General features: G+C 40.2%; 1 protein-coding gene across 2 annotated transcripts in view; it reads right to left on the reverse strand.

The window, feature by feature from the left end:
• mpped2a (metallophosphoesterase domain containing 2a) overlaps window positions 1-23,589 on the reverse strand; it is an 85,916-nt gene that overhangs the window by 25,674 nt on the left and 36,653 nt on the right. For both annotated transcript variants that reach the window (XM_033627031.2, XM_078173837.1), the window contains one exon: window positions 19,794-20,019. In XM_033627031.2, the coding sequence (XP_033482922.2) occupies window positions 19,794-20,019 (226 nt within the window). The remainder of the gene's footprint in view (window positions 1-19,793; window positions 20,020-23,589) is intronic.

The following is a 23,589-nucleotide window of genomic DNA, read 5'->3' on the forward strand; positions in this document are numbered from 1 at the left end:
ATCTAGTGTCCACAAAAGAGGCTATTGCACATTTCTGTCTGTTGTTAGCGTAGTTATCATGCATTAGCTCACAGGGCTAACTTGGCATGTAAGTCTATTATGTAAAACTTGCTGCAACCCTGAATGTACCATTTGGCCACATTTAAACTGTTAAACTCTACATGGAAGAAAAAGGAACGAATAGTCAAATATTCTTACTAGAGTTGTACCAATACTGATCACGTCATTACACATATGCACGCTACAGGCAAACGAAAGGGAAACGGAGCGGAGCTCAAAAAGCATTCTACTGTAGCCTTTAAAATGTCTTTTTTACCAAATTGTGTGGCTGCACTTTAACCTGTGTCTTGATCTGTGTCAACACTGGATAATAAAAATAAAAAAGTTTTATGGCATTCATTCTATTATTATGTATCTATTTCTTAATATTTTACACAGAGCTTTAGGAGTTGAGACATACAACAATTCATATCTCATCCATTTTTATTTTACGCGATGGTATCAGATTGGTACTCGGTATCGGCAGATACCTAAGGTTCAGGGATTGGAATCGGTATCGGAAAGGAAAAAGTGGTATCGGTACATCTTTAATTCTTACTGAACAACCAAATCTAATTTTACTGACATTTCTGAGTTGGGCACAGTTCTAGTTTATTTGACTGCTTCAGGAATCATCCATCCATTACGATCAAGTTAAGAGTGAAGCATCTGCAAATCCGAGGACAACAACTGTAATGTTTTAGCTCTCATTGAGCCTAGTTCGCCGTTCATCAGATGCACAGAAACAAAGTCTTTAAATGTCAACCAAAAAAGACAAAGACAAAAAAAGCTCTAAATGCGAACCAGCAAGCAACTAAAAAACATGAACTAGCATTAGCATGTTAAAACATGAAGCTTCCTGGTAGCATGTCCTAACATTTATTCTCCATCTCCCCAGCTGAACATCATCCTCTTCCTCTCAAATGTCTCCCGACTATGTCCCTAATTTGTGGTCATTAAAGGCTAAAAATGCCAGAAAGATTATAATAAAAACAGAAGAATTAAACAGATAAAATTAACACACGTACCTTATCGAAATTATGTTTCTTGTGTGTTTTTTGTTCAACATATTTGCGTTTCTTTGACAAGAACCAGCATTCAAACCAGAGGTGAAGAGCAAAATTGGGACCAGCACTGATAAAATTGATTGAATTATACTCTCTTCAAGAACCAGACAATCTCACCCTGTGTGTGTGTGTGTGTGTGTGTGTGTGTGTGTGTGTGTGTGTGTGTGTGTCTGTCATTACATGCATCTGCTGTCCCTTCTGCCCAGTCCGACCTGAATCTGAGCGTTTGCAGTGAAGGATCAGAGGCTCTGCAGAGCATCCAGTCATGTGGCTCTCTAATTAGAGATGACGCTGCCACTGAAGCCTGCCAGCTCCCGGGTCAAAGGTCACCACACAACCACTGACACAAGCAGGTAGCCAGCCACTGTGAAACGGGTTAAAAGGCAAGCCGCCACCACTAGCTTCCCCCTCCTCCACCTCCTCAACCTGTCCTCCTCCCCCTCTAGTCCCTGCTTCTCCTTCTCTTCCTCCCAGTTCCCTGCACCTCTCCTCTCCGAGAAAAAAAACATCCGCCTCCACACATTTATCCACTCAATGACATGGGAGAGAAAGAATAGAGACAGAATAGAAAAGGAGGAAAGAGCGAGGGGAGGAGCAGGAAAGGCTTTCAAATAGTGGCAGCAGAACATCTATAGGAAACTCGCACTTCAGAGCCCTTTCAGCACGATGAAAGAGCGGAGACGTCACAAGGCCAAGGCCATCATCGGAGGGCCAAACATGTCACTGGAAAAATAAATACTATGTCGAGATGTGAACTTCCCTGTGTACCTCTCATATGAATGATCCTATCTATTCACCAGAACAAAGGCACGCTGTTGACCTTTGTATGTCCGTTCTTTTAAAGCAAAGTGGAACCGGACCTTTCGGTTTTCTTGGAGATACAGTCAAGAAAAAAGAGGTCTTCAAGGACGTATGTGTTGAGGTAGAAGGATCAAGTATGCTGAAGAAAGCCATTCATCATGCTCAAAATAAAAGAAAAACACAGATCTCAGCCACAGCGCAAAAGAGTCCCTTGATTGATTTGGTCAAGTACAAGTGAACCTCAGCTTGTAAACAGAAGTCACATGGACTGAGAGGTCTCTTGTTTACAGGTCAGAGAGGTAGCAGCACGTCAGCAAACTTTGTGTTTAGTGTGTGTGTGTGTGTCTCTGTGTGATCATTCTGTGTCCCTTCTCTGAATTCGGAGGTTTTTGAATGTTAGTAAACACAGCGCAGACAGAACTCTTGATGAGATTTTTTTTCCCTCAGCAGCAGTTTGCTGAGTTTGACTCGCGGGGTGGAAAATTGATCAGTCAGTCAGTTTGTGGTTTGATCGATCAGAGCCGATCAGATCAGATTGATGGATTAAAGGAGAGGCAAATGAAAGTAAACTTCAGACCCAGTGCTGGACTGCAGGAGGCGCAGTTTCCATTGGAACACAGCTGTTTACATCTTAAAGTCTGTAGGAAAAACGATAAACAACACTAAAATGGGGGAAATGGTCTAAGAGACAGAGTATTCTACATCTGTATGAATTAATAAACAGCTAAGTTTCACTGTTACTGCGCCTGGTGCTTTGCTGCTCTGTCGGTGCCCACAATACACTTTGTGCTCTGAGAATGTGGTGCTCTCAATAACCGAAAGATTCACACATATTCCAACAGTGCTCTGAATTACCAGTCCAACTCCAAAATTAGAAAATCAATATGTGTCGGCGAATACTGATATCTTTGTGGGCTGCCACAAATAATTAATGAGTGTAAAACCATGAGAGGTAGTGAACATTTGTGAAGATGATAAACCTCAAATGTACAGGTGTTGGTTGTTACCCCTTGTTTCCACCTGCGTATGTGACAGGCATCCATAGATTCGAAAATATTTTGATGATGCCTCTAGTGTCCAATGCAAGGGAGTTCATTTCTTTACAGATGGAAAGAAACCTGATAGAAACTACCCGGGACAAAAACAGGACCTGCCAGGTACGTGGCATGTTTTGTGAAACATTTAATGAAAAAGACAGATGAATGGCTGAATGAGTCACAATGACAATCTGAGTGTATATAATGTATAATCATATTTTAACAGAGTGACATTCCTCAGATTCACAATGTGTTAAAACTAGATAAATAAGTTCTTTTTAATCAAACAAACTCACCTGACAATCAACAGGCAACTGAATTCAAGAAAACAGCCTGTTGGCTGAGCTAGCACACTGCCTTACAGTCACTCCAAAATCCACCACATTTTTAACAACAACATTTTCAACATATTCGCTGCAAATTCCTGACCAACTTCCAATTGCTTCGTGTCTGCACACACATGCAAGTGGAAACGAGGCGTTAGGGCTGGGTATCATTTGAGGAAATGACAATGGGTGCGGTTACACGATGGCTTCTCATTCAGAAGGGTGAGGGTTTACACGGCAGATCAGTTTAATCGCTTTTATTCAGGTCTGCGCAAGGTTTGGGGCAGGGAAGGTTTCTGATTGGATAGGGGGCGGGGCGGATGTTACGTGTTTACATTTACCGGAAGAAAACACTGTAGTCCTCGCTCCGGATAACAAGATGCTTGACGACGCCGTTCTTAGTACCTTTTTCGGGCTTGTTTTGCTTATATTCTTGAAGCAGCAGTACGACAACAACCTTGTTCTGCTAATGCTTCGTCTGCTGAGGAGGAGAAGGGAGGTAGAAGGTCGAAGAAGGGAGATAGAAGACCGTGCTTTGGCGTATGGAAACTGGTGAGTGCAACGAGTCCGACTGCTCTATCTCAGCCCGTTGCTGTGCGCGCTATGTACGTTATCTCGCCTGAAGGGCAAGGAAACGAGCATGCGCAGAAAGACCGGAATGAACTTAAAGAGGAATGAGCGTTGCACACAAAATTCTTTAATTCGGAATGACAAACGGAATAAACCACCCCCTTTAATCGGATTTAATTTTCAATTGGAATGACCGTTTACATGACCACTTTTAATCAAAATGGCCTTTCATTCTGAATTAAAGTGGAATTAAACTGTCCATGTAAACGTATTGAATGACACCTTATTCTGCAAAACCCTTTTTTCATTTCACAAAAATGAGCCAGAGTTCTCATATATTCCATATTATGTAAACACAAGATCTTTTCTGAATAAAATACAGTAAAAAAAAAAAAAAAAAAAAAAAAAGATTTAAATCAGGAATCATCTGATCAAAGAATAAGTAAAATAAGATTCCTAATCTGAGCAGACATTCTGTCAGATTTTTGTAGAATACTTTTTTTTTTTTTTTTTTGTATAAGATCAGGAAAAAGACAAAAACCTTGGAAACTGACAAAATGAAAATTCAAAGCAAGAAACACATCAACACATCTCTGTTCACACTAGAACCAAAATTAGCTAAGGGTGAGATGCATTTCCGTTAAGCCTGGCGTTAAGTGTCTCGCTGCCACAGATGGATGTGTGTTTCTCACACTTGTGAAGGAAATCAAGGGCTTCGAGATAAAATATGGAAACCATATTAGGTGAAAAGAGTCAGGCGACTCATCGAGCTGCCAGTTCTGCACAGTTAAGTCACAGCATGCAGACAAAGAGAAAAAACACTATTAGGACAGAAAATAACATTCTGTTATCTTAAGCACATTTAACATCCATTAGTCTCCACAAGTTTAGTCAGACAAGTAGAGGAAGAGGAGAGACAGCGCTCCATATATGTCTCTCTGTGTCCTCATCAAAGGAACAAGGTTGTGGACGACTCAGACAGAGTCAACTGAGCTCTTTCGCTCAAAAACACACACACACACACAAGCACAGACCTGCAAACCGACAGGAGCGATTACCTTCCAGCCGGAGGCTCTGTGTGTATTGTAACCACAGTCTGTCCACACTGCCAGGGACAAACACCGATCTGACCTCAGAGCAGCGCCAACAGTCTGCCACACAACTAGAGCACAGATACACACCAGCGGTCTCTCCATTATTCACAGTGCGCTCAATTTTTGGCTTACACCACAGTAAAGGTGGGAAACCTCACAGGAGACTGTGCTGCTGACATAATCAGATTAAAGACTTAAAATTGCTCATCATTTTCTGATAATGCTGAAAGACAAGAGGAGAAGGAGGTCAAATTACCCACAAAGGTGATTTTTCTCTATTAAGTTCTTTACGTTCTTTCAAAAAAAAAAAAAAATAATGATGTTGCAAAGAAAAAAGACAAATGGCTACCACAGAAGATATGCTGCACCCTTCCAATCCAAAATATCAATACAGTCCAAAATCCTGACATTTAGAGATGTTTCCAAATCAATACTGAACTAAAATGATGACTCTTTCTTTTACTGGATCCACCACAAGTGTCAAGACAATGTCAACACAATTACAAAGGTGCCTTGATTTGCAATGAAGAAAAAAGGAATTGAAAATGGAGAAAAAACAACAACAAACAAACAAACAAAGAACCTGATTTTACACTGTTGAAAGATTTCTTTTTTTGTCTTGTGTAGGAAACCTGGATATTGGAGAATTTGGACATGATATCAGAATAAAGGACATGGTCATCAAGTCTCCCATAGAGCTGCAGCGATTAATCGATCAGTTGTCAATTATTAAATTAATTGCAAACTAATTTGATAATCAATTAATCAGTTTGAGTAATTTTTTAACAGACAATTGTTTGATTCCAGCTTCTTAAATAAGAATATTTCCTGTCTTCTTTACTCATGACTCTTGTATCTTCCTAGAAAACAATGATCAACATTATTTAATATTCTCTGACATTTCATTGACAAAGCAACTTATTTATTATTCAAGTAAATGAACCACAAATCAATCAACAATAAAACTAATCAATAGTTGCAGCCCTAGTCTCCCAACTGAGTGAGATGATTCCTTATTTTGTTAACAGCACTTTTAAGTTACATTCACGTTCATCTGCATCATGATAGTGTCTCCTCCCACTAAAGAGGGACCACCAGGCTACCCGACTAAACTGGATCATTTTCCTTTAATTTTTTCGCAGTGAATCTCACACATGGCCTGGATCCAGAGCAGGATTTTGGCTGTGTCAGCCCTTTTCCAGGCCCGACAGTGTTTGATGGAGCTGCTGGCCGTCGTATGGCAGACCTCTGGCTGCCCGGCCGGTGACTGATGCACACGGGGCCACGGAGGAGAGCTTTATTAAACGACGGCGAGGACCCATCACTCTCCCTGTGACATATTGGGGGCTCACCTTGGGGGTGGGGTGTGGACGGAGGGGCTGCACCAGGAGGAGTCAATGGAGACGTGAAACATTTAATCTGTCTGTATTAACCCACCTCTGTGATGACGTACAGTGTTTGTTGGTTTCCAGGATGTTGCACTTTTGAGTTTTGACTGTGTTTCATATTTTTGTTGCATAATGTGTGTGATTGTGCATATGTGCCCCTGAGTGTGTGTGTGTGTGTGTGTGTGTGTGTGTGTGTGTGTGTGTGTAGTGAGTCATTCAGCAGGGAACACTGTGAGCCGGCATACTGCGGAGAGCGAGGGCGCGTTGACAAATCCATCACTTAACCCTCTCATTCACTCCTTTGACACACACACTAAGAAACTTCACACACACATACACACACACACACACACACACACACACACACACACACACACACGCTACATCTGCAGACCTTGACAGCCTGAAAGAACAAACCGCCAACACACCCCTCCTCCTCCTCCTCCTCCTCCTCGCAGCCTTCATCACCAGCTGCAGGAGGCTCCGTACAGTCTGAACCTTCCCGCATCTGTAACCTGACGACCACCTGCAGCTGCACCAGCACCCATGGGTGCGCCAAGCAGTGCCAACAACAGCAGCAGCAGCAGCAGCAGCAGCTATACACACACTAATACACACCCAGCAGGAGCACACGCCACAGTCCAGGCCCCGTTAACAGATGCTTGACGATTTCTATTTTACGCTCCATTAAGTAAAGGTGTCACATTTGAACATCAATAAATCATTATCTCATTAATTCTGAAACATCACTGTAATTACTGTGAGACTGCTGTCAACTGAAGACAGTTCATTTCCAAATTTTAGGAAAACCAAAAAAGAAAAAACTGCTTTATTTGTATCTTGGCAACCTTTTTTTATTTGTTTATCGGATGACATTATCAAAGAGTTTCCTTCGGAACAAAAGGTGGTAGCACATCAGCATGTAATCGTCTGCAAGGGATAAGAAAATATTGATTCAGTTACAAATCTGCATTTTCAAATATCTTTATTTACAAAATAACTACTGAATCAATATTTATATCCAGTATGTTTAAGACTAACCATTTCAGTTTGAATTGGCACTAACAGTGTTATTTATCTATATCCTTTTAGAAAGATATATTGATTATTAGTTAATTAATTCTGCTCTATCTGATGGATTGCTTTAAAAAACACAAACACAAACACAAACATGCTGTTGTAGTGAGGTGCGTCAGGTTTAACACTACATTTAGAGATAAAATGCCTTTTAAATACCGATACTTGTAACTATTTGTTAATGTCTGTTTTACATTGGTCACATTTGGGCTGCAACTAAAGATTATCTATTGGTAGACTGTTTTTTTTTTTTGGTTATAAAATGTCCCAGAGATTTAATTAATTTGTTCAGAATACATGCTTTAATCGACCATCAGCATAAAAGCCCAAAATATTTTCAGTTCACATTAACATCCTCTAAAAATGCTCCTATTTGAAAAGGGAATGTTTGTCCTTTGTGCTTGAAAAATGAAGAATAATATTATCAGAACAGCTGCAGATAAATGTCTGTTGATAGACTATTTGCTTCAGTCATCATTTGTTTCAGTCGCAATTTATGGTTCAGTAACATATCATGATTTCTACAAAATAATAAGCTATGCAAAGCTCGGAAACAGCAACTGACAGTCATAGAAAATGGCTGTGTTTAAATCCAGAGACAGAGAGTGTAAAACTTTCCTAAAAAAGTCAGACAGGAAAGTTATTATCCAGGTAGTCTCTAACTGTCACTGACAACACATTGTTCATCCACAACTTCTAACTATTTCAATAAATAAAACAAATGTCCCTGCAGTATTTAAGAAAAAAATAAAGCCTTTTCTCTTAATTTTACAATTTAATAAGTCATAATATTCTTGTAAAACTGGGGTGGCAAATGTGTGTAATAAAAAAGAAAACTCTTCATTCACTACATGTTTTTGTGTTCAGAGGAACTTTCACCACACGAATTCTCTGAAGAGAGAAAGAGACGAGGGCAGAGCGACCATGAAGCCCTTGACTTCTCGGTGACGGACATTTGTCAGGGCCCATTGCCTCATCGGAGGTAACGCTGCCATGTGCTCACACTCAGACAGAGAAAACAGTGTATGTCACTGTGTGTGTGTGTGTGTGTGTGTGGGTGTGTGTGTGGGTGAGTGTGTGTGTGGTGGGCAGACTGCCAAGACAGAGGCTGGCGCCGGCAAAGAGGTGACTTAGGGGTGATTAAGCTAAAAGCAGCCGGCACAAATATCAGATCTCAATGACACAGACAAATGAAAACAACATGGAGTTAAAATGCTTGTGTTCACTTTCACATGAGTTATAGAGTTGTCCAGATATACTACAGGTTTGAAAGAAACACATAAATACATGTATTTTTTTTAAGTTCATTCTCTTAATTTTGTAGAAATTATATCAATTAATCATATTAATAAAAGATGTTTTGGACCTGCATACATCCTTAACATACAGTTCTGTGAATATTTGTTATGTCCAGTTACATAAGAAGGCAGTTGTTACAAAAACTTTCCTTTACAGTGTTGAACAGATTGGAGGGCTACACACACTGTCATGTAATGTGGAGGACCGTCACATCAAAAGGTCTAAACTAAGTTAATACATTTTAAAAAATGTTTGTTTCTTTGTGACTTGCATCAAATTTATTCTGCAGGTCTGTCATGTAGTTGATCATGAAGACACGACTTGTTATTGTCAGATGAAACATTTAATAAACTGTTAATTAAAAGAATATTTTTTAAACTGCATTTTCCCTAGATGAGATTAAACCTGTATGTATGCGTTGAGGGTCAGGGGTGGCTCTTATTTTACATCACCAGGACGCTCTTGCAACAAAAAGCCACTTCCTGATAGAGAAAATATGAGAGACAGTGAGAAGGAACAGGCTTTTTTATTTAATCCTGTCACACACTATAGAGCCAAAAGTATGTGGACATGATGACACCCATGTGCGCTTGTTGAACATCTTATTGAAAAGCATGGGCATTTACCTGCTGCTACAACTATGGATGTGCACTATTAGTTGATTAAACATTGCTAACTTTGCTAGTCAGCACCAGAAATACTAGTCAGTTAAACTTATTAAGGTAGGAGGAGATGGACAGGTTGTTGAAACTGACGAGCAGCTCTGATCACCACCTCTGTTTCTTTCATACATACACACACATGAACACGCACGTGCCTTCATACTTTAAGGGATGAAACCACGTGCCTGCGACCATTACAAGTCTGCAGCTGTTTAAATAGCCTGGTGCATGTACATGTGTGTCAATTTGTGTGCACAACCACGCATGAGCTGTGTGACAGTGTGTGTTTTTGAATGGAGACGAGTCAGAACGTTAAATACATAGTATATTATCGAATTTGTTACTTTCTCTTTAGTGAGTTGTCACGGTTTGCAGGATGATATCTAACGGTCAAGACAGGTCAAGGCATGTCAGTGGCATTTAAAATACAATTTTGTTACTGAAAAAAGTGATTAGCGATTTCAAATGGCTTTTGTAATACACACAATGCTTTTTCAGTAAATGTTTATTGACCTTACAGATTAAATTGTGCTAAATTGTGACTGTTAATTTGGTCGCCCACTCTTCCATCATTCATTTGTAGAGAGCATTCTTACTTTCTGTTCTATTAGCTGGTATTTTTCATTGTTGGTGAGCATAAAAAAAAAAAACTGCTTAAGATAATCAATATGTCCAGGAAGATTGCTGGACACCAGAAAAACAGCATGACGATGACCTGCGAGTCGCAAGTTGTGAGAGAAGGGCAGGCAATTACACCTTCTACTTAGTGAATACAAGCTGCTTCCATCAGGCAGAGGGTACAGAGTTCCAGCCCTCGGAACCAGGCGGGCACGCAGATAATTACACCAGTATTGCAGTGTTGAACAGAAAAATAATTCAACCTCTGTGTATGAGGATGCTGCACTTTATGATATGTGGTGATTACAGTAGGTCTATAATATGGAGAAGATGCCCTGTTGTTTTTGTCTGTGTTATTGTAGTTGTCTGTTTCTGTATCTGATAATCGCTGTACAGCACACAACAAATTTCTGAAAGGACTTTTGATCTTGAACTAGTCATGGTTTAAACGTCTGGGAAATTTACAGTCTCCACTAAAAGTCTGGCTCCAGTCTTTCCATCACGGTTTGGAACCTGGCTGCAGGGACTTGCTCCCATTCAGCCACGAGAGCATTAGGAAGATCCAACACTCCCAGAAATGTTGGATGGGGGCTGACATCAGGACTCTTCGGCACCAAACTGACCTAGCTTTGTGCTCAGGGGTACTGTCATGTTAAAGTGGGAAAGGATCTACCACTAAATGAAGCACGCTGTTATATAAAATATAACCGTACGCTTACAAATTAAGATTTCCTGAATGGGGTCTAAGCTCTGGACCAACAGTACACAAAGGTATGTGGGCAGCGGGAGTCCATAGACTTTTGGCAATATAGTGTAGACAGAGATAAAGACAGATAGATGGTGAAGGGAGGGTAAAGAGAGTGCAGAGGGAAACAGATCTCTGCCCTCCGCATAATGAAAACAACCAAGGCATACCGATATTTAAACATCAGCACTGTGCATCACTGCCTCTCCTGCTCCCTCTTTCCCTCTCCCTTCATCACACACACACACACACACACACACACACACACACACTGGGCTGACCTTTACAGTGAGAAATGAATACATGAATAAAACTAAAATCTGCAAATGACAAATCTGCATTTGGCCCTCCAGGTTTCCCCCGAGGTGAGTTTCAGAGAGTCAAATGAGGGCAGTTGGATTTAATCTGCTGCCTCTGGGAGGCGCACACACACACACACACACACACACACACACACACACACACACACACAGAAGCAAGCCAGCAGACTGATTTGCTATTGAAAAAAAAACAACCAAGCATCGATTGCCATTTCATTCGTTAACAGGAACCAAAGTAAGTACTGTGAAGAAAGAGGAGAAGCAGGGGAAAAGGTACTGTGTCAAAAGGACAAGAGAGAAATGGAAAGAAGAAATGAAAGGAGGAGATGAGGAGGAGGAGAGAAAAAAATTATGACAGGAGAGGAAGCGTGAAGAAGGGAGGAGATGGAAGAGACTCCCCAGTGGACGAGGCAGCGGAGGAGAGCTTCAGCTGGGAGGATCGGGGAGGAGGCCACAGAGGCAGCAACAGTTTGACCTTCGACCGGGGAGTTAAGTTGCGGTCAAGTCCAGAATCACAAAACAGGTTAATCCCTACAGACCGTCTCTTTTCCCTGCTCGTGCTTCTCTGTTCTGAATCAGTCAGCAGAGCTTATCGGAGTCGGCAAAACCAGCAGGATTCCTCACATATCTGTGACCAGCCTGACCGCTCACTCCTTCTATTGCTGCGGTCTGAGCTGAGTGTGTCTGTGTGCCTGTGTGTGTGCTGCAGTGATCATTTTCATGATTTCTTTTAACTGATTCATAACTTAGTTTATAAAATAACGATCATGTTCATCACAGCTTTCCAGAGCTCAAAAAGATGTCTTCAGGAGGCAAATTTAGTCAGACCAAGAGTCCAAAAATAAAAAAAGGATTCCGTTTACAATGATAAGTGGCAAACAAAAGCTGCAAATATTTGCTTTTGGAGAAGCTGGATAAAGCAAATGATTGGGAGTATACAGGACAGATAATCGATGCATTAGTGTGAAGTATGCGTAAAGAGCTGTTAGCAACAAAATTTAAAATAAAATTTTGTAATTAAATCAATTAAATTCCATAGAATCTTTGAGATCAATGGATTTGCACACAGGGGCAAAGTAAATCAAACTAAATCATATTAAGTTTATTTATATAGTACATTTAGGGCCCGTTTATACGACAATGATTTCAACTGAAAACGGTAAACTTTAGTTGCTTTTTGGCCGCTCGTTTACACGACAGCAGCATTTTGGGTGCCTGAAAATGCAACGTTTTGACAACGGGTTCCAGAGTGCATTTTTTTGGAAACAGCACCGTCTCCGTTGTCATGTAAACTTGCAATATGCAGTTCCTCTGAAAACGGAGACTTTTTGCACACACGCATTACGCTTCCAGTCACTAGGCATGCAGAGAAAGTCGACCATCACAACAACAATGGCGGACTCCCGAGCTCTGCTTGTGCTGCTCACCCTATTGAATTTATCAATGCTTCCCCATCATAGTGTAGATTTACTGTAGCAACTCCACCTCGTCGTCCATCCAGACAAACATTTGTGTGGTTGCCATTTTGTTTGTTTATACATCGCCGCTCTGTAGAAGGAAGCGTAAGCATCACACCACCAACTACTGGCCTGGGATGTATACTACAGCGTTTTTTGTCATTTTTGCTGATCCACGTGCACAGCGATTGTTGCGAACGTTGTCGTCTAAACGTGGAACTTTTTTCAAAGTGAAAATGAGAAACGATTCTGTTTTCAGTGGATCGTTTTCGTGTAAACATGGCCTTAGAATCAACCGCAAAGTGACCAAAGTGCTGCACAAAATAAAATAATGACACACAAATATAAAACAGAATCAAACTAGGAAATGATTATATACAAAGATTCTAAAATACTAAAATATTAAAACCACTACAAACAACCAAAGGCCACTGAAAACATGTTTTCAGATTTATCTTAAAAGTGTCAATGGAGGGGGAGGATTTGATTAAGAGTGGAGAGCAAATCCAAAGTTTTGGAGCAGCTACCGCAAAGGTACAATCTCCCTTACCCACCAGCCTCGTTCGCGAGACAGCTAAAAGACATTGCTCTGAGGATCTAAAGGTCAGGACTTGAAGCAGGGGCAGAGATGTTCAGCAATATACTGGCTCTCAAAACAAATAAAATAACCTTAAAATCAATCCTGTAATTGATAGGCAGCAAGAGCAGAGATGCTAGCACTGGTGTATCGCTGAATAACAGCAAGCCATGTTGCAGCTCGCCTGCTGCAGTACTTTACCAACTATGCAAATAGTCTTAAAAACACTTAAATTAATAGTGCTTCTTAAAATAAGATGCAGGTAACATTCATGCCACTACTTTGAAGATCACATTTTCAAAGAACTGCCTAATCATGTGGTCTACAGAAAGTCAGACGACAAAGATAAAGCTGTGTGCTCCCTTTAACTTTCCAGAACACAAATGATGTCATTAAATTGTTTATTTCACCTCACCTGCTTCCATACACTGTACAGAGATACCAAACAGAGACAAAGGCAAAAGTCTTCATGTTCCAGAAGCTTTGACCAGATTTTTTTAACTGATAAATGACTCAATTAAAGTTCACAGATGGATCACAGATTGGGTTGTAATCATCTAAGAGTTCAGCACAGATCTGAAGTGTTTTAAGTGTTTAACCTAAAGCTGTCAGGCTGGAGCGGCTCTCAACTTTCTACCATTTCACAAAGGGCAAAAAAAGACATTCATATCCTGCATTAAAGCGCTAGATTAAAGACAGAAGATTAAAAAGATTAATAAATACACTGAATGGGGTTTAAAGTTCAAAGAAAAGGACTCAGAGTTTTACTTTGCTCCAAAATCTTGTTGCCTGGAGCAGAGAGAGTTAACGATGTGAATCAGATCTAAAACTGTAAAGCTCCGAGAGACCTTCAGCTTCTCCTAAAGAGGTTTGATTGACACGGTGCAGAAGCCTGCTCGTCTTTCCACAGCATGTGTGTGTGTGAGTGTGTAGGAGTGTGTGAGTATGAGAAGAGGAGGTTTAGGTATTCGGTCTGTTAAGCATCTGTCATTAAATAGTGTGTGTTGTGTGTCTTTCATGGTACGCTGCTTTTTCTCCGAGCAGGAGTGAAAAAGGTCAGAGCGGAGTTTGACTCAAAATGTTTCAAAACACAGTTTTATAAACGTATTTTCAAAAATGTCTCATAAAATGATTTGTTCAATAAAGAGAGCAGAAGAAATGAACATCCGGGCATCTGTCAAAAACATTTTGACGCTTAAGGTCACAGAGACAAAAATGTTTGTTGCTTTTCTGTGTTTTATATAATTGTAAATTTAATCTCTTTGGCTTTTAAGTTTTTGTCGGACAAAACACGCAACACAGAAACATCACATTGGAGATACGACAAGAATTTTAATTTTAAAGACAACCAATCGAAAAAATAATCAGCAGTTTAATTCATTATGAAAATAATCTTTAGTTGCAGCCTTGGAAAAATGTAATCCTCCACATTTGCTTATCATTCATATCACTTATTTGTTCTGCTAATGGAAGCTCAAGGATATTTTCTAAGTGCCTAATTTATTCAACATGTTTACGTTCCTGTTGCAGAAGCTGAATTCTGTAGTTTTCAAGCATCTGAATGAAAGCAGACTGTGCCGACTCTCAATTCAGCTGCAAGTGGAAATAGTTCACATTACATAAATGAAATTACATTTCCTCGCAGCTTTTTCAGCTCAGCTCACATCTCACATAAAAGCAATATGTGGCAAACTGAAGTGGAGTTTTATTTGAAGGGGAAATGACAAGAGTTTCATTTTTACCTAATTCAACCTCCTGATGGCTGTGTCATTTTTTACTTTACTGAAATGGTGTCATGAAGGTAAGGAATTTATAACCCTTTATTGACATCAACGTCATAAAATCCAAGTAATTAAAGGAACTGTAATTCCTATCACCATCCTAGAGTCTCCTGCTTTAAAATAAATCTCATCTCTGAATACATTTCCGGTAATAAACCCACAGCCAGAGGAGCGCTCAGATTTACAACATCTGGGGCGATTTCTCCCTCAACATGAAAGATTTTTTTTTTTTAATAGATAACTGTTTTTCTCTGGTGCTCTGGTGAGATTAATTAACTGAGGCAATGTGTTGAACACATATTTAAGTAACCAAAAATCTATGTGTGTGTGAGAAAGCTTGGCCTCGTTCAAATCCACCTCAGTCCCTGAAGAGTGGAGTTCAAAGCAGGCTTTACTTCATCAGTTTCATAAGATGAAAACTTGAAACTATCAGCGTGGGAAAGTGCAGATTTTTTACTGATATGATGTGAAAGCATGTTTCCTTTGCATGTGCTCCTTTAGACCTAATGTGAGGACAGCAGACTTCTGTGTGTCCAAAAAAACATTTATGAAAAACAGCGTAGTGAATGAAGTGTTCCTCAGCGGTATATCCAAATCTTTCGGCTGTAAATGGCCACATGCTGAACTGACAACCTGCTGCAGATAATTATAAAATGGATTATGTTTGAAAAGCACTGCAGCGGAATGTCATTTTTATCCATAAGACCTTTAAAAACAGACATTTAAGTGATGGATGGATAAAGAGAAATGGTGGGAGCAGCGAGCGAAAGGAGGCTGTAATGTTGCTAATCAGTCAATCAGAGCAGAATGTTTCCTTCCATCTCATACGATGAAAACCTGCAGGGTCATTGTGTGTAAATGGCTGTAACCTGCTGCTTCTCTATAATTTACTAAAGGAAACTTCAGAGTCCTGCCTGCTCTTAGAGTATAAAATCTGACTGATCGATCCAACAGTTAATGTGTTTTGAAAAACACAAATCATTAATTATTTTAGTGGATTTCCTGAAGCACAACAGAGGAGCTGTAAAGAGAATATTAAAGTTGTGTTTTCCATCATGCTGGTGATAATCTAACAATTGTACTTTGTGTTACCGTCTTTGGACATAAAGTACGCTGGAATGTGTTTTCATTCAACGTCGGAACAATCTTTTTTTTTTTTAATTTCACAAGCAGAGTGATTCAAAAAGCAGAAAAAGCCTTTTAGAAGTTGATTTCTTGTCAAAGAGAAAAGAACCAAGGAAACATCCTTTTGATGGCATTTTGTTTCTGTCATTGACATTTTTCAGTTTGAGTTAGATGTGAGTGGGACGTAACGTGTTCTGAAATGTTCACAAAGTTTTAAAATGTGAGGCATTACAGCTTGAAAAAACAACAAGTGACTACTGGTTGATATTTTCCTGTACACACCGTCATAGCCAAGAATACTAATTTTGTATGAAAAATGGCATTTTGTCATAAAACTGAAAGATTGTTACACGTGTAATATTCTTGCAGGGTGTCTACAGGCAGCAGACATTAAAATGTAATGGTTTTAAAGACCTTTTTAAGATTTTCTTAACCAAATTTAAGACTGATTTTATAAATTAATCAAGTACTGCCAGTTTTATGTATGTAGTCCCATGCAGAGGGTAGGTTTTATGATGGAATATAGTTACTAGAGCGAGCTTGTTCAATCTTCATTTTGCCAACTGGTTCAAAGATTTGTGACAAACGAAACTGAAATTAGTTGACAGATAATTAAATAAGATACGATGTTTGTGGCAATTGAGACCTCACAAATTCAAACTTAGGACTATTTGATGTCTTTTAAGGCTTACTATTTATTGAAATTAAATTTAAAACATCTTAAGACTCTTTAAGGACCCTGCCTCGCTGAAGTCCACCACTGAGAGCAGAAGTTGAACTGACCAGCGAGCTGAACACTACCATATTATTGTGTTTTAAAGCAGCAGCAGCAGCAGCAGCAGCAGAGCAGGCCACTGCAGCGTTTATCAGGTGGTAGTTACACGCTACATTTCCTGAGTGATGCTGTCGCGTCCCAGCCTGCAGCGGCAGACCGCTGAGGGCTCGGAGGAGCTCGGCCACCCAGGCAGCAAGCTGGTGAGCTGTTGATGAAGTGAGGGGTCACTGCGAGGCTAAGTGAGACCTCACACTGGACAAGCAGGCCAGACCTCGGGCCACGGTGGCATATGGGTGTGAAGGAGGTGAGGAAGCTGAGGAGGGTGCGGGGGGTGCGGGGTGGCCAAGCTGTCCACTCGGCCTCTCATGAGACCCCCAGCTGTCACAACAGACACTTACCAGCCCTCACACTAAACACCCACCAGGGAGAGGGGGGGCAGCATCCTTCCTCTTTCAAACAGAAGGACGGAAAAGAGGAAGGATGGAGGGGCAAAGAGAGAAGGTAATCTCTCCTTCCTGCTGCTGTGATGTCTGAGGAACGCTGGGATCTGCCCCCGCCACTGTCCCCCTGCCACTTCTAAAGCCAGCCTGCAAACCTGCTAATTATAGCCACTAAAGGATGAAGGTGTGACCTAAATAGTTATTTTAAGTCTGGAGCAGACTTGTGAGAATCACAGCTCAGAGAGAAAGAGAGGGAGGAGATGGAGCCACAGCAGGACAGAGGAAGTTCTAACCTCGACCGTCACACAAAACATGAAGCTGCAGAGCAGGCGAGCCGAGGTCAGACTGCAAGACTGTTCAGATACTGTAAGACAACAGCAGTTTAGTCTGAACTACCCCGCTTTCTTTCTACTGGACTACAGCAGATATGAATCGAGCGAAGTGAAGGCATCACGCAGATGAGAATAAAGGATCATTAAGAACTAATGTTGTCAAACTGTAATTTCTAACTTTCTTACAAAACTCGATATTCAGTACCACTTTTGATGCCACAAGGAAAAACTGACAGCGAGGGCATAAAATTTAAATTTGTATTAACAGATAAATATCACAACTTTCCTATTTCTTTGTTAGTAGCAGAGAACAGCAGAACATTAACAATAAGAGAGAGTAAGAAAGTGCAGCTGGTATCTGAGCATCAGACGAAACAGTGCATTTTCCATTACAGCCCGACAGCTGTGAATCTGTTGTGTGTCTAGTTTCTATCCTTCTTTTATCAATTTTAATGTTTATTTTTATTACACGCTCTGATTTATCTGGTCTTAGCCTATATTCAATGTTTTTATTGCTATTATTGTATTGATGGTGTACACTATTTTTTTAATCTCATAAAGCACTTTGTAACCGTGTTTTGAAAAGTGCTATACAAATAAAACGTATTATTGTTATTATCAATACTGCGGAAAATCAGCATTGAAACTGTTTCAAATATTCAGAATAGATATGTAATGATAAATCAATATTTCTGACCACACTAATTATGTTTTGGCAAACTACCAGCCGAAGTCTTTGATGACTTCTGCTGCAGAGAAACGATTAGTCAATTAATCAATTAAATAGGCATTAGAGTGTCAAATCAGCAATTTTGAATATGAGTATTGATTTATTTTGGCCAGAACAGCCAGAAAGCCTCAGTCAGAATAAGTTTAGATTTATTTTATTTATAGGACAAAGTACATTAATCAACATTTCTGTGAATGTCCCCGTGTTAGCCAGCTGGCTAATTTTCAACTGCAGTCCTTTGGCAAGATGTTTTGACACCAATAAAAGGACAAAGACAGCCTAAAGACATAAAGTGTGCGATCTTAAGACAATATCTTACAGTCTTGAGACAATATTTCTGAGTGTTTTAAATACTAAAACAATAGTGAAATTAATTCCTGGATGGACATAACTTTTCCAGCTCTACTTCCTGTAATACAAATTGTAAAAAATGTAGGAACCTGGGCAGAATGAAGACGGCTGGATGTACTCCAGGTTTCATGTAATGCTGTGAGGACAATGTACATTGTACTTTAGATGAGTTAAGTGGTAAATTTTAACAATAGCATGACTTATTTATCTCACTCATTTTATGTTTTGTGTATCCCATGTTCAAGTCTGTGTGTTTTTTGTTTTACCTGCCTGCACGATCAATTCCCCTCCAGGGAAATTTAAGTTAAAGTTAAAAGTTAATTAGTAAAACTAGGAGAAAAATCATAGTTTCCTTTAAACAGAAACATTTATCTTGTGGAAGATAGGCAGCTGTAAAACCCTCAACTGCTGTTCATCTGTGGGGAAAAAAAGTATAGCAATTTCTTGTGATAAAGGTGTAAAATACTGTATGCTGGTATTGCTTTTAAAACATATAAGCATATGTATATGAAACACTGTCTCCCAAACAGTAAAAAAAGCCACAAAACTATTGTTAAGTGCTCTAAGATATAAAACCTATAGTTTACCCCAGAAATCAAATTTGAAATGGCACTAATTCATAAACACAGTTACCATTCCTAACAGTATAGTGTATAAAACTTTGACTGCATCAGAACTTGCATGTCCAGCAGTGATCTCAGGAGAGTTTCCTTCCATAATGACAACAAGTACCTTCCCTGCACAAACACTTCTCACTCCCACCTGCCTCTGTTTGTTGAATACACGCTGCTTACACCATTCCTCGACCCCCCCGCGTTCCTTCCACACCTGAGAGCCTATTGACAGAGTGTCCCGGTACCACGCGTATCACTTAACCCCGTGTCAAAACACAGGTGTAACGTAAGCCCAGGGAGCAGGTGAAGGTCCTGAGCTCATAAAGGAATGTGCGAGCTGGGAATAGCACCCTGCATGTAAGAGAGGCCCCTCGCTGAGAGCAGAGTACAGAGTTACTGCAGGGAGGGGAGCTGGAAAACAGCCAGACACTGACAGAGGGGAAGGCACACCTTCACCTCAGGGAACCACAACACAACCTGACAGAAATGTGACTCAGCGGTTATGGAAGACAGAAAGTGATGAGAGTCGTTTTGGGATGGAGGACAAAAGGAAGGTTGGTGCTCTTACCATGGCGCCCCGTATATCCGGAATCCCTTTATGGTGACGTCCGAGTCCTGCAGGTACACACAGTTTGTGAGGAGCGACTGGACATTGTCAAAGTCCTCTGGTTTCAGTTTGGAGACTGAGGGGAATCGGTAGTAATCCTGCTTGACCAGCTCGGCCATAAAGTCCTTATCAAAGGTCAGCTCATGGTTTCCAGCGATCACCACCTTAAACTCGTACGGGAGGCCCCCTAGAAGAGACAAGATGGGGAGAGGGTGGTGAGCTGAAGTCATATCCACATGTTAAGCTATAGCCTGCGTCACTTTCTTTTTAGAAGAAGAAATGTCCTCCTCTCTAACATTCTCTAATATCTCTGACCTGAAAGAAACCATTTGTTGTATATGTAAGTTTATGGCATATCAGGAACAACCACTCCACCAATATGTAGCTGATAATGACATTTTCTGTGCACAAGCTGACTGACGTGACAAATAGAACTGAACTGAGGATGCTGCAGTTACATGGCACGAGTCTGGACTCCCAGGATGATGAATAGGCTTGGGCAGTATCACAGTATACCACAGTATTAAGAAATCCAGATGGTATGATTTTCAATACTGTCAAAAATACAGATGCTCATCTTTCTAATATCCTCATACTGGAGAGGCTGTAATGAGGATGTCATGTTGTTCATCAATACCACCATATATCATATACACCTGTGAAATTTCCAGAAGGTATGAAGGTATGTAAAAGTCGTTATCACCCAAGCCTAATGACCAGTACCAAACTTTTTGAGCAACACATTTTTCCTCAAAATGTTTTTTTTCCAGAGTTAGTCAGCTGGTGAAACCATTAACACAGCATTTTACATTTGAGTGACATCATTATAAACTGGATATCATCTGCAGTATCAAAGTTGCACAAACCAACATAGGTGCAGATGAATAAGCTGTGGACAATGCTAACGAGCGAAATAAAAAACAGAGGTGAAAAACCAGAAGGTGAGTGGCTGCTTCAATAAACTATCAAACTGATTGGTTCACGAGTTTTGCAAAGATCTTGTCCTGCGTCCTTTACTTCAGTTTCCCTGTCAGGGCTGCATAAGGTACTACCTATTTATTATTATTGCGTATATTGCTTTTGAAATACAAGCATTTAGTTCATTCATATTGAGAAAGTTAAAATCTGTTAGTTTTGTTGAAAAAAGGACAAATAAAGATTTTGACCAACTCAGCATTCCTTAAAAATACAGGCTTTTACTTAGAATTGTTTGACAGAAACAGGCTATAAATTGTTGCTTATTAAAAGTATTTCTGAATCTATATTTTTACATAATGTTACTGCAATTTGTCAGCAAATAAGTAAAGGACATTATTGACTGTGCATCGTATCTGCAGAATATTTGCTTCTGAGGTTGTTAAATTTGATTAACAAAATTTCATTTCAAATTTGATTTATTTCAAGTGATTCTTTACGCCGAATAAATTCTTCACACACTGCATGTTTTGTCCAGATCTTGCAGCTCTGCTCTCCTTCGAGGCACAACAGTATTTTATAAAATCACAAAGGGGTTGTACTTCCCACCTGGTTGGTCTATTTCTACAGAAACAGCAGGTTGTCCTAATGTTTTGTACACGGAGCAAACACTCCTCAGCAGCTCCCTGTATACCTAACCTGGAGCACAGATCAGGACTGGATAGAAAACTCAGATAAGTGGAGGGGAAAAATACCCTCAATTCAGACAGTCAGAGAGGTCACTACCACAGCTGACGGCTCTGCTTGACCCCGACAGACCACGGTCTGTCTCTGCAGACACCGGGCAGCAGGAAAAAGCATGAACCTGAACTAAATAAAGAAGAACATCTATTACAATTCTCATCCCCTCATCTTTCAACTTCGGCTGTGCCCTTTTCTCTCTCCTCTGTCGGGGTGATTTGTCCCGGTTTCCCCTTTGCCATCAAGAAACTGACTTACTACTTTATTCCAGCAGATTGAGCACTCAACGAATGGCTCTGGCCTTCATCACCCTCCATTCTTTCTCTGTATTTCTCCCCTTCATTGTTTCTTTTTTTCAGGCTTTCAGTCCTCTTTCCATCCTTTTTTAGCCTGCTCTGTAGCTTCTGTATTAACTGATCTACCCTATGTGAAGAGTAAACTTAACCACAGCATGCCCCAGTTGCAGCACCCCAAACCCAGGTGATGAAATTTATAGTAAGGCTGCACCTAATTGTTACAACAACCAATTAGTCTGCTGAATACTTTCTTGATTGACTTATTAATTGTTTGGTTTATAAAATGTTAGACAACAGGGTAGCCTAAAGTGCTTGTTTTGTCCGACCAACGATCCAAAACCCAGAGATCTTTTATTCTTTATCAAATAAGGCAAAGAAAAACAACAAGACTCACAAATGAGAGTTTGAAACTTGGGAACAACTGGCACATTAACTTGAAAAATGACTTAAATGATGGATCAACAATTAAAATACTATTCAATTATTTTTCTGTCGAGCGATGAATTGATTAATCAATTTAATTGAGCGCTAAGTAATACTTTATGTAGTTTCCCATAATTTTTTGTCCGTGTTTATCTGCTGTGGCTGAAAGGTTCTGGCCAGAATTTACACAAAACACTCAAATGCTTTATTTTCAACCAACAGCAGCACTTTAAAAGCGTTTGACATGAGTGATGACTCTGTGCTATGCTAATGAATTCATCCTGACTACTAAAGTACATACTGTCATATTGTTTGGCTGACGTAACGTCATGTAGTGTTTTCAAGCTGTGATTTACTAATATATTTTGCAACTCATATTTTGTACTCCGTCTGTAAACATACCACGTGCGTACCACTGTCTGACCTTAGCAGGATGAATGTGCAGTGCTGGGTAACCAGAGTTACTTTAGCTGCTTATAATTATGCAATCCACCTTTTTTGCATTGGATAAAACTGCAAAATTGCAATAAAAATCTTTATCTGTACAGCCAATGACTTTATGTAGTCTTGTGAATACTGCAGCTGAAGCAGCTGATAATACCACTGTGATTTGCAGGTGTAAAGACGTTGGGGCGTCTGATTCTATGGAGTGGAATCTTAGGGCGCATTCACACCAGGATAGTCCAGGGGACTCGGTTTGATTGGGTGGGGAATGCCGAAAAATTTCACACGTTCATTTGGTACAGTTCACTTTCACACTGCACTTTTTAAAGCGGACCAAACTGCCTGGACAACGTCAGTTACAACAGCTGCTGGTTTGGAGGCAGTATTGCCCGAAACGACCACTGACCAGGAAGAAAAAAAGCATGAGGAAGAAGAAAACCCGGCTCATTGATTGGCCAGGACTGAAAACAGAAATCCATCCCCTTCAGCCAGCTTGGTCACCAAAATGCATTGTGTTCTACGTCACTTCCTCTCGGATAGTCCGTTTGCATTTCACACTGTTACCGAACCGCACCAGGGTTCACTTGCAAGTGAACCGAGACCCCCAGTTTTCAGGGACCAGGGATCGCTCGTTTGGTCCGTACCAGAGTTTGAATGAATGTTCACACCACTCCAAACAAACCAAACTATCTGTGGAAGTGGACCAGGGTTTGGTTAAAGATGATGATAAAGATTGATTGATTACATGTCTCCATCAAGCCCCCAGAAACAGCAGCGGGCTTTGAAGCCAATTTTATATAGTGGCCAAACATGGAATTACAACTTCCAGATCAGTCACATAATGTCATGGAGTCCATTAGACTTACATTGTGAAGGAGATGTCTGTAAATCAGTGAATACTTTTACTTGAGCACCACAACCCCTCAAAATGACTCCTT

The sequence above is a fragment of the Epinephelus lanceolatus genome, chromosome 2, assembly GCF_041903045.1.
Source record: "Epinephelus lanceolatus isolate andai-2023 chromosome 2, ASM4190304v1, whole genome shotgun sequence".
NCBI lineage: Eukaryota > Metazoa > Chordata > Actinopteri > Perciformes > Serranidae > Epinephelus > Epinephelus lanceolatus.